This window comes from Malus sylvestris, chromosome 15 (assembly GCF_916048215.2).
Source record: "Malus sylvestris chromosome 15, drMalSylv7.2, whole genome shotgun sequence".
Taxonomy (NCBI): domain Eukaryota; kingdom Viridiplantae; phylum Streptophyta; class Magnoliopsida; order Rosales; family Rosaceae; genus Malus; species Malus sylvestris.
In genome coordinates this window covers 2,650,018-2,661,434 of record NC_062274.1, presented here as the reverse complement: position 1 = coordinate 2,661,434, position 11,417 = coordinate 2,650,018, and the positions used below count along the sequence as shown (strand labels likewise).

Below are 11,417 nucleotides of genomic sequence, written 5' to 3'. Positions count from 1 at the left end.
ATGTGGTAGACTCCAGGCGCGAGATTTGAATTGGGAAATGTCAAATCCGCGAAAAAATATGGTGAGAATGCCCCCGGCTCGATGGTAGGTCCGGATGGTTGAGATAGTCTTGGGTCGACTTGGGCTGCTTGGAAAGCCACTGGAGCATGATGGGCCGTGAGAGTGGGCTGCTCGTCGGGAGCAGGCTGGGTCATGAGAGTAGGCTTCTCGGCAGGAGCAGGTTGGGCCGTGAGAGTGGGCTGCTCGACGGAAGCAAGCTGAACCACGGGAGTGAGCTGCTCGTCGGGAGCAGGCTGGGTCACGAGAGCAGGCTGCTTGGCAGGAGCAGGCTGGGCCACAGGAGTGGGTTGCTCGACGGAAGCAGGCTGGACCATGGGAGTGGGTTGCTCGTCGGGAGCAGGCTGGGTCACGAGAGCAGGCTGCTTGGCAGGAGCAGGCTGGGCCACGGGAGTGGGCTGCTTGGCAGGAGCAGGCTGGGCCACCGGAGTGGGCTACTCGACGAAAGCAGGCTGGGCCACGGGAGTGGGCTGCTCGTCGGGAGCAGGCTGGGTCACGAGAGCAGGCTGCTCGGTAGGAGCAGGTTGGGCCGTGAGAGTGGGTTGCTTGACGGGAGCAGGCTGGATCACGGGAGCAGGCTGCTCAATGCGCGGTGCATGTGAATGCGAGGCTTGGGCTTGGGTCCACGTAAACTTAGATGGCACGGCTTGGATCGTGGTCTTGGTACCGTGAGCCTTGGATGGCACGGCTCGGGCCATGGTGAAGGCTCCATGGACCTCGCCATGAGTGGCTACCGAAGTAGCCACTGCGGTGGTTCCCATGGTGGCCGTGGTGAAGGCACCATGTGACACGCCCCGACCCTGATATTCTTTCGAATATCAGGATAGACACGTGCTGGCCGACACCCAAGGTGACGAAAGCCATTAATTGATTACAAGAGCAATGATTAGAAGAAAATATTCATGAATAACATCAGAGTTTAGAAGTAATTAACAACATTCAAGAAAATGTCTAGAGTGAACCAGACACAGACTAAAACCAGTTTTACAAAAAGGAAAGACTATTACAAGATGTCACACAAGTGGGTGATAGAGTGCTACTGGTAGGGGAATGCCTCGTACGTCCAGTCGTAATCCTCGTTACTATGACCTGAATGGGGGCGCAAAAACAAAGGTGAGTGGACCAAGTTCATATGTACGATAATAATGAAACAGTTATCAAGATACTAACCCCCAAAGTTATATAATGAAAACTACTAGCATAATAAGTGATGGATATAAAAATCCTAGCATGCCAAATATCTCAAAAAAACCATATATATAGCGAAATAACATTCGCAGAAATCAGAACAATAAACGTATCATAAAGCGTCTCGTAAACGCGATGTGCTGCTAGAAAGATCACTGAATAAATATATCTCCCGGCCCAATGCCTGCACCTCAGTCTCTGTGCCCGTAGCCAGAGATAACTCCCTCCCGGCCCAATGCCTGTCTCCGTGTCCCTCAGCATTTCGCTAGGGATTATTTCTCCCTGCCTACATGCCAACACCAGATCCTCGCCCCAGGCGGCATAGTGTCTACTAGGTACGCACAAATATTTACGTCTCTCATAAATACCACTTCATAGCATAGGTTACCGAAAATCGTCTACGCTATAAAGAGGGTTTCAAAATCATGTTCTAGCATCCTATCGTCACCTATCAGATAGTCTACCAGATCATGGTTTTTATAGAAAATAGATATATTAAAATATAGCTCAATATAGGCTAACAATTAGTTCTTCACCAAAACACGAAACGATAAACAATATATTAAATCAACAGGCTTCACATAAATTAAATTATAAATTTGCAGGCATGCTAATCATTTATGAAATTAGATTATCAATTCATGTAATTTGATAAGGGGTCCACTCACAAATATTCCTTAGCAGAAGAGTCGAGCGAATACGGATATAGAATTTCTCCACTAGCAATTTTACCTAAGAACAAGAATGTAATAAATAATTAAAAGGATTTTCTAAAAGATTGGTTTTGAATTAAATTAAATAAGGGATTTGGGATTGGATGGGTTTAGGGTTTTTAATGGGTTTTAAGAACCTAGGGCTTTAGGATTTAAAAGGATTTAGGATGGAAATTAATTAGGGTTTGGGCTTTAGCCCAAACATACCTAATAAAACACACACACACACACAACCTGCACGGGCCCAAGGCCCTTAGGCCTTACTAACAGAAGCAGGGCTTTAAGCCCTTGGTGTAGAACCGGCCCAGGCCACCTAAACCTAGGGCCCGAGCCCTTTGGGCTTTAAAAACTAAAACTAAAAATAAAAAGGGAATGGGTTAGGGTACTGGGTTTAAACAAAACGGGCTGGAGGCCCGCGGGAAGGGAAGGGAAGGCCGGAGGGCCTGTCGCGCGGGGAAGGAGAAGGCCGGAGCTGCTACAGCTCCGGTCACCTGAAAACTGGAGCTTCAACCTCCGATCTAGGTACGAATGTGAAGAACAAGGAGAGAGGAAGAGATTTATACCTTCCAAATGTCGTAACTCGGTCGGAGGTGACCGAGAAAGTCCTCGGGGTGCACGGGTTCACCGGAAAAGTGGGTGTGCTCACCCACGACCGTTCCGAAGCAAAAACCTACGTAAAAAGGTAAGGTTCAAGCTTCTAAATCACAACCAAACCAAGAACTAGGCACGAGAGTGAGGGATTTGAGACCTACCCGACGGAAAACTGGAGAAAACTCGCCGGAGCTTTGCTCTGTGCCGTCGGTCTCGCGGTGCAGGGATCCCTGGTCCGTTACAGGCCTCTCCTGGGAATGCTAGGGTCCTCGCGAGTCAGGGGGAAGAGATACGAGAGAGGTTGAGGGAGAGAGAGATGCACGGGAGAGTGAGAGAGTTTTGGGAGGGCTGAGAGGGAGAGAAGAAGAAGAAGAAGGAGTCACGGGGGTGGGGGACAGGGAAAAGAAAAGAAGGAGAGTTTGATGATTGACACGTGGCACAAGGGGGGTGGAAATAACAAGTTTTCTAATTATTTTGGGGGGTGGTCGTAACATCATGGACCTCGCCGCGGGTAGCTACTGAGGTAGCCACCACGGTGGTTCCCATGGTAGAAGCTTGTGGTGATGATGCCGCTCCCCTTATTGTCGCATTTTGCCTCACGAATCTCCGGGCCGTGGTGAAGGCTCCATGGACCTCGCCATGAGTGGCTACCGAAGTAGCCACCGCGGTGGTTCCCATGGTGGCCGTGGTGAAGGCACCATGGACCTCGCCGCGGGTGGCTACCGAGGTAGCCACCACGGTGGTTCCCATGGTGGAAGCTCGTGATGATGATGTCGCTCCCCTTATTGTCGCATTTAGCCTCATGGATCTCCGCAATCCCATTTCTTGAACATTAGAATTTTCACTTGTGGAATTTTCTAAATTTCTAGCCATTATATTTTGTTTATACGTTTTATCACAGAACCTTTGCAAGTAAAAAATTCTAATAATAAGAACGTATGAAAAATATTCAAATGGACTAGAAAATAAAGAAAAAACCTTTTTGTGCGAGAGTCTTCTACGAGTATGGATTTCAACTCTCAATGAAAGCACCAATTTGTGGATGCAAATTTTCTCCTCTTCGATCTTGGACGATTTTGCACCTACAAAACAACTAGCACCTTAGGTTAAGGCCAAAAGCCTCACGCGCCCACGATGAATGGGGGGGGCTTTGGCCGAAGAACCTCCGATGCCAAAGTTAGAAATTTAGAGAGAAATAGTGTTTAGAGTGTTTTGGAATTTTTGCAAGAGGTTTGGAATTAGCTTTTTGGTGAGAATGGGAGTATATTTATAGGGATAGGAGGTGGCTAGGGTTTTTAGGTTTAATTTAGGTTTAATTAGCCAATTTATTTGGCTATTAAACATAAGATGAATGTTTTGGTGGTTTTTGAATTTATTGGGTAATAAAAAGGAAGAAATGGTGAAAAAGGTAGAAAAAAGTGATGGATTAGGTTTTGAAATGGGGATAGCCGGCCATGTGGTGTTTTAGGGTTGAATTGGATGTATTTTGTAGTTATTTGGATATAATGGATGGTTTAATTGACAATTAATGGGTTAATTAGGCAATAAACCCATTAATTAGCCAATTAACATAATTTAAAAGGAATGTGTTTGGGAATTACCGTGTAGAAAGGATTTGATGAGATGGACTTTGAATTGTTACCTATTTTGGGCACTTCTGTCTTGGTTGAAAGAGGGTTGCCCGCTGCTTGCGCATAGGAACCTCGTTGTACTGCAAGGGTATTTTTGTCATTTTTGTCCAAAAATCCACGTGTCGCCCTGTGAATATTTTTGGCTCCACAATTAGCAACAAGTAAGAGAATATTCCTCCTGTTAATCAAATATATTCCTCGTATTAGTCAAATATAGAACGAAAAGGATGATCTTGTAATTTCAAACTTTGCTAGTATATAACGAAAGAAAACTAATGAAAAAAGTTTGAAAATTTTGAATTTTAATAGTAAGGATAAAATAAATGGTAAAATAAATAGTACGAAAATTGACATTTTAATGTGAAAATGTAATTTTTCGTGAATTGGATAATCTTTCAAGTTCAAGTCTTTGACTCTCGTCTCTCTTCACCTCATCAACTCAATGATTACCCAATAATCCGTGAAACGATAGCCACAGATTAAACCGAATCAAAAGATGAAAGTCGATCGCAGTCACAGAAGAATCACCGCCGCCGCCGTGATTTCACTCGTCTTGTTACTCAGTCTCTCTCTGCTGCCCGCCACTGAATCTTCATCCCAATGCAAAGCGTGGCTCGTCCAATCCATCCCCACCGACATGCCGGCTCTCCGCCGCGTCCCCGGCGTCCTCTCCACCGGTAAACATCCATTTACCGCTCAAAGTTCAAAATCCAGGAACATGGACGGATCCAGAAACATTTTCTAGTGGAGCAACTTCGAACGATGAAATTAAATTAAAATTTGGATACAATTCTATTAACTTATTTTCCAACAACATGATATGATTTTGGCTGAAGATTTTTCGTGGGAAAAAGAGTTTAGTGGGGCATATGCTGCTTCCGTCCATGCCCGGGAAGCAAAATCTTCACTTTTTCATTTATTTATATTTTAAAATGTTTTGTGATTGTAATTTGTGCAGCGGATGTGTTGGAATGGCTGGCGAAGAACTCGACGGAGAGACTGGACGTAATTGCTCAGTACTGGCAGCTAATTGCGCAGCCTGAAGATCCTCGTTCCGGGGATTTTGGGTACTCGAAAGAGGATTTGCAGAGGTTTGGAGCTCAGGAAGGTGCTTCTGTTTATGGCGCCATAGACGATGCTGCTAATCGCAATGTTTCCATCAGGTATGTACACCTTTGCACTTGGCAAAATAAGCAGCTTATTTGAAAATGCTTCTATGGAAAGCACGTATGTTCATAAAAGCTTTTATTAGAAGCTGCTTGTAAATTTTAATAAAATCTAAGTGCTGGCCCTGCTGGGGAACAACCTTTTTAACTTTCTTCTGACAAACATGGTAGAAGAACTTTTGGAAAAGCACCGTTGACGTTGCATCTGAAATCGCTTATTAGAAAGAACTGTGGCTCATAAACGTTTTGATTGGAAGTTCGATGAAGGTTTTAGTGTTTCTTGAAAAAGTACTTGTGAGTGCTTTCTAGAGAAGCACATAGCACTTCCAAGGGCGTGCTTTATAGCCGAGAATCACTTTTTATACCAAGCATTTTCAGATGCGATTTTGGTTGGCTAAAAACGTTTTTAGGCATTCTAAAGATTTTCGTACCACGTTTTAAAGATAGAATGTGTTTTACTTATTTAAAAGTGATTATATTGTTTGTGTTACTGATGAAGTTTTAGCCTTATAGGCTACTATCCCACTCTGGTGTGTATCCCGACTATACCACAGAGCCATCCAACCTTGCTTCAGGAAGGCCAAATGTAAAGAATGTGACTTTGTTGTTTAGTAAATGGTGGGGGTCCGGCGTAGTCCATGCCAAAGTCTGGATATCAGATCGCCAAGACGTGTATATTGGATCCGCAAACAATGACTGGAAATCTCTTACACAAGTAATTGTGGAACTTTGCTGCTTCTACAGATTTGTCCTGTTACTTTGTATAGGGTACTGTTTTAGCTTATAACGTCTTACTACTGAATGTTTGCAGGTGAAGGAACTTGGAATTTATCTCGTTGGTTGTCCGAAAATAGCAAGAAACGTTGAGACCTACTTTGAAAACCTATGGACACTTGCATCTCTTGATCCTACAACTCATACGACAACTGTTTCAGATAAGCAGTGGCAGGTTAACAGACAAGTTCCTTGCTGGTCACACTTCTTGGATTCTAAAGGGCGGTGTAGGTATAAAATGAAGCTTATTTCTAGTTTACGTTGCTGGGTATACATATCGAGATCTTTGCATCAAGTGTCTGGATATTCATACATTGACCTGGTTCTGATCATTTATGCATCTAGGGCACTGTATACTTTGTGCTTCAAGTATGATAATCTGGAAGTTGATCAATTCGTTGTTTTCGTCATTTAAGAGCAATTATCAATTCCTGGTTAGGTTGTATAACAACAGTGTGCTAACAAAATATATGGTTACGCGGTTCCTACAGTCCCTTTCAGTTAATTTTTCAGTTAACTTTAGTTAACACTTGTATAGTTATGTCACTGCAGTTCACCTCTTCCTCGATCGGTGGAGACTCACCATGTAGCAGGATACCCTATACTGAACGATCCCTACATGTTCAAATTGCCACTGCAGACTCCTGGGTATAATGCTTCAAGCTTGCAGCCTCAGTCCAGCTATCTCTCTTTTGCTCCACCAGAGGTAACCAGACAATATCTACCATTTTGGTTTCTCAAGTTTTCAATTTCATCATCATGTTTTCATTTTTTATCTTGTCGAAAATTGTCATCTGCAGTTGACATTTGGTAGGTACCAGGCTGATGAACAGGCTTGGATAGAGACTATTCATTCTGTAAGAAGTGGAGGAACGGTTCGGATTAGTACCATGGACTGGCTTGGTCAGTCCCAGTATACGAACCCAACGGTTTACTGGTCATCCCTCTCCTCTGCAATATCTGAGGTACCTTCCACTGTCATTACTTCTGCTCTTGCACTCATGCTTCTCCGACTTCTTAAAACAAGGATAGCTACTTGTCTCTTCCTTCTCGTTTTATTATTCAATCTTAAGACTAGAAAGAACGAGGGAGAAGTGCTGGAGAGAAAAGTGGAGCGTGACAATCACTTCTCAGAGAACACTTACAAAAATGCCTAAATTGTAATTGATAGGTTGTATTCTCAAAGAAAGCAACAGTGAAAATATTGGTAGCATACTGGGCACATTTTATCAATGGCACAGACCAGTACCTAAAATCTCTTCTCTACTCCAACGTCCTTTGCTCTTCGTCTACGTATAACCATTGCGCTGGGAAAGTTGAGATCAAGTACTATGTAGTCCCGGGTTTCAATTTGACCGGACCTGCCACTGCCAATGGTACTGACACCAGAAACATATACCCCGGTTACACCAGGGTCAACCACGGAAAGTATGCAGTCAGCGACGTTCGAGCTCACATAGGCACGAGCAATCTCATTTGGGATTACTTTTATACAACAGCTGGTGTCAGCTTTGGTACATACAACCCTGCCATTGTTTCTCAGCTTCAAGAAGTTTTCAACGCCGACTGGGATTCCCCCTATGCCGTGCCAGTTGAAGAGCTGGGAGAAGGTAGGGCTTGTCCAAGTTGATGAGCACTTCAATTTGTTACTATGCCATGAAGATAGAATGTACATGAAAGAGCTGAAATGTACATTGCTTTCGACTTCCTTTTTATTCGACAAGACGAGATTCTAAACTACTGAAATTTACATTGCTTTTGGATTTGGATACAATTGGAAATTGTAATTCAGTTGCTTAGCAAGCTCGTGGTGAAATAAACTGGATGTTCTTTGTAATTTTATCTGAATAAAGTCATTCTTTAAGTCTTATTTGCCGAAATGATAATTTTTTAGTATGTTGTCGATATCTAATCGATTTTCTTCTCAGCGTGTCATTGATATTTAATTTTGATCCATTAATCAATTGACGTCTGGTTTATGATCATTTTACTCAGTTTTTCTATTTTACGGTTTAAGAGAAATTATTAGTCTCCGAGGAAGTACGTGAGTCGGAGAGGAAGAAGCTCTCTCTCTCCTCACATAGCCTTTTCTGCTCAGCCAAGCTATGCCCAATACGACGACGTCCAGGACCTGGTCTCTCTCTCTCTCTCTCTCTCTCTCTCTCTCATCATGTCATTTCCACAGAAGCACAAATCTTTCTTCTTATTATTAATTCAATTTGGGTTTTTGGGTTTTGTTGCAAAGCATCCGTTAATTTGTTTACGAATGTAAAAACTCAGGTTACGGTGGAGGGAAGAGCTAAATTGAGAGCAGCAATTCTCAACAGACCATCTGCACTCAATGTTCTCAACAATTCCATGGTTAGTGTCGTTTCTGTTTCTTAAATCTTGTTGCTTCCTAAGAGTTTTTGTTATGATGGTGTTGCTTATTTCGGATAAATTTTGAATCTTTTGATGTTTTTGCTCTTGGGTTTTATAGGCAGCTCGACTAAAGAGACTGTATGAATCATGGGAGGATAACCCGGATATTGGATGTCTTGATGAAGGTAGTATGTTGTTCCCTTGCGGGACACAGTTTTCGGGTTTAAGGCATCATGCTTTTTTTCATTTATCGGATTATTTAACTTCTTGCAATGTGCTGAGAATACTAATTTTGAAAGAATACTTGATGTTTTGCCTTGTGAAGGGAAGCGGGAGGGCCTTCTGCTCTGGCGCAGATGCTGTTAGCCTCTATGAACTAGTTAATGAAGGTAACTCAATCTTTTGTTTTGTTTACGTCTCTACACCTCGTGTAGTTCAGGGTATCAACTCAAGATTGATTGTTTTCTAGTTTCATTGACATAATGAGAACAAATTCTTCAATACTGTATTTTTAGTATACATAATGACGTATTTTAAAATTCGATCATAAACGTTCAACGGATTTGGGAATGCCATTTCTACTTTCTAATAATGAACCTTTTCTTCACTGCTTATTTCTTGCTTGTTTTTTGGGCTGATTTGAGATGCAGCACTGTGATTAGACCCTTTTTTTGTGGTACTTTTCATGCACATTTTCACGCTGTTTGGAGCATAGTTCTCTTTCTGGTCCTAAATGTTTGATACTTACACGGCACTGTTGGTTTTATCAAATGCATTAACTATGTGCAGGGGATGTTGATGAATGTAAGAAGTTTTTTGAGACATTGTATAAGTTTGTATATATTCAAGGAACGTACCTGAAGCCGCATGTGAGTGTTGACCTTTTCAAAACCAGTGTGCTTTGTACTATACTAGCAGTGAATCAGTGTCGTGTAATCGTATTACAGAATTTACAACCTGAGTTGTAGGCTTGTAGCACACCAAAGTTAAATATGTTATGCATAGAAATGTCCTTTTCAGGTTCCTATCAATACTTACATGTCACTTTTGATAATCACTTGATCATATTTGTGCAGGTAGCTATCATGTATGGTACCACCATGGGAGCTGGGGCTGGAATTGCAATCCCAGGAATGTTTTGGGTGGTGACTGATAAAACTGTATGTGCTGCTGCTTATTTTGCAAATCAGTTTTGCTAGATGTTGGTGTTGTGGTTTTTGTTTAAGGCTGAATTATTTCATATATGCATGAAGAAGATTTTAGCAAAACCATGTATCATGTGACACCTATTCTGTTTCTGATTGGATCACACCACTTTTTAGGTGTTGTGATTTGAAGTTTTAACATTAAACTTTGATGAAGATATGAATATGGGGGAGGAGGAGATGGTTAATTGGTTCACATATACTTGAGAGTTTAAACTACTGAACATCGTAAGTGCAAGTTTTACAATGCATACATGGTGCAACATTATTCTGTGAATAAGATGAACTATTGCTATACTAGGAAAAGTAACGTTTTTTGCTATGAAATCGTTTTCAAGTTTGGAGAAAACCTTACGCGTCAAAGACTCTCCTAGGTATGCTTTTTGTCACCTTGAGAGAAGCAGCTTCCAGTATTCTGAAAAAGAAAACAACTCTTCCTTTTTCTTTTCTACCTGTCGTGTCTTAAATGAAGTCTGTCAATTCTTTTCAACTGTGCTTGATTTTTGCAGATTTTTTCGAATCCAGAGGCTCAGATAGCTTTCCATCCTGATGCAGGGGCTTCCTTTTATCTGTCTCGTCTACCTGGCTACCTAGGTATCATATACTTTGTACATTTGAGAGGAGAATACTTGGCTCTTACAGGAGACAAGTTTAATGGTGTAGAGATGATCGCCTGTCGCCTTGCTACGCACTAAACGTTAAATGCGGTTTGTTTAAACTGCACTTTATTCTTCTGTTTCCTTGTTTCAATATTTCATCATTAATCTGCATCTGACAGTCACCCAAACTCTTCCTGCCAGAGAATAAACGAAGCCTCCCTTTGAGTTTGATAGTTTCTTTACTATCGGTGAGTTAGCAGGTTATGGAGTTGGACCTGTATTGATTTTATACTCTATGCCTGACTTTCATTCGTGCATCCAGATACGTGAGGGCAGATTTCAACCTCTTGATCAGTGTCTGGCTCGTGAATATCGTACTTCTCCTGCTGCAATTTCCAACCGGGTCTCTAGTGATTTCTCTGAGGTATGTGATTCTCCAAGTTCAATGGAGTGAACCTCTTCTTTCGTTTTTTGGTTAATCTGCTATTACATTGCCCCGTTTATATCTATCTATAGGGCGTTCGAGCAAGATTGGTAGACAAGGACTTCGCACCCAAGGTACCTAGTTTACTTCTAGTCGGAGAAAATTACAGCCTTTTTGAATTTTTTTTTCCCTCAAGCTGTGATCATATGATTGATTTTCATCCAATTCTGCAGTGGAACCCTCCTAGTTTCAAAGATGTGTCCAAAGACATGGTTGATTGCTATTTCTCACCACTTCCCGAAGTTGAGCCGGAGCCGGAGCTGCCGACAGCTATGCGAGAGCCATTTATGCAAGAGACGGATTCACCCAAAAAATGATACGGAAAGAGTTGTATCATCTGAAAGTAGAGGCTTTTAGTTGCTAAGAGCTTCTGGAGGATATGAATACAAAGCGTTGTCTTCACTTTCTCAGACCACCATGAACTTGTCCTTATGTAGTTTTTGCCTTAGTGGTTCACATCCAGATGAGTTCTATATTTACCACTTCTTGTTTTTCTTCTCAATAAGTTTTGCATAAAGTCCCCTTCCATTGAGTGATTCTTCAAATAATCTTATTTGAAGAACACTTTGAGGATTACTCCCGAATTCATACCGATCAGACTTGCAAGAAATTAAATAAATCTAACCCTTAAGGCATCTAATTGTAATG

At 42.0% G+C, this 11,417-nt stretch overlaps 1 protein-coding gene and 1 long non-coding RNA gene across 5 annotated transcripts; one reads left to right on the top strand and one right to left on the bottom strand.

Moving 5' to 3' along the window:
• Positions 1-943: 943 nt before the first annotated feature.
• Positions 944-2,966, bottom strand: LOC126601359 (uncharacterized). The gene is made up of 4 exons (XR_007615722.1): positions 2,711-2,966; positions 2,522-2,628; positions 1,914-1,977; positions 944-1,146 (listed from the first exon to the last, which is right to left on the bottom strand). It is a non-coding gene; the product is annotated as an uncharacterized LOC126601359 (long non-coding RNA).
• Positions 2,967-4,598: 1,632 nt separating this feature from the next.
• Positions 4,599-10,384, top strand: LOC126601352 (uncharacterized). 4 transcript variants are annotated; one of them, XM_050268053.1, is made up of 13 exons: positions 4,599-4,857; positions 5,139-5,343; positions 5,860-6,061; positions 6,158-6,351; positions 6,673-6,826; positions 6,921-7,085; positions 7,292-7,730; positions 8,138-8,254; positions 8,401-8,481; positions 8,600-8,666; positions 8,807-8,870; positions 9,558-9,641; positions 10,242-10,384. In XM_050268053.1, exons 1-9 carry the CDS (start codon positions 4,677-4,679, stop codon positions 8,421-8,423), a joined length of 1,680 nt encoding a protein of 559 aa, XP_050124010.1. In that variant the 5' UTR covers positions 4,599-4,676; the 3' UTR covers positions 8,424-8,481; positions 8,600-8,666; positions 8,807-8,870; positions 9,558-9,641; positions 10,242-10,384. The 4 variants fall into 4 exon arrangements, with proteins under 4 accessions (XP_050124010.1, XP_050124008.1, XP_050124007.1 ...); XM_050268051.1 differs by lacking the exon at positions 10,242-10,384 and adding an exon at positions 9,804-10,118; XM_050268050.1 differs by lacking the exon at positions 10,242-10,384 and having other exon boundaries at positions 9,558-10,118.
• The last annotated feature ends 1,033 nt before the right edge of the window (positions 10,385-11,417 follow it).

Coding starts and splice junctions, on each gene's coding strand:
- LOC126601352 (XM_050268053.1), top strand. CDS start 4,677: ATGAAAGTCGATCGCAGTCACAGAAGAATCACCGCCGCCGCCGTGATT. Junction 4,858..5,138: donor CCCCGGCGTCCTCTCCACCG/GTAAACATCCAT, acceptor TAATTTGTGCAG/CGGATGTGTTGGAATGGCTG. Junction 6,827..6,920: donor TCTCTTTTGCTCCACCAGAG/GTAACCAGACAA, acceptor TGTCATCTGCAG/TTGACATTTGGTAGGTACCA.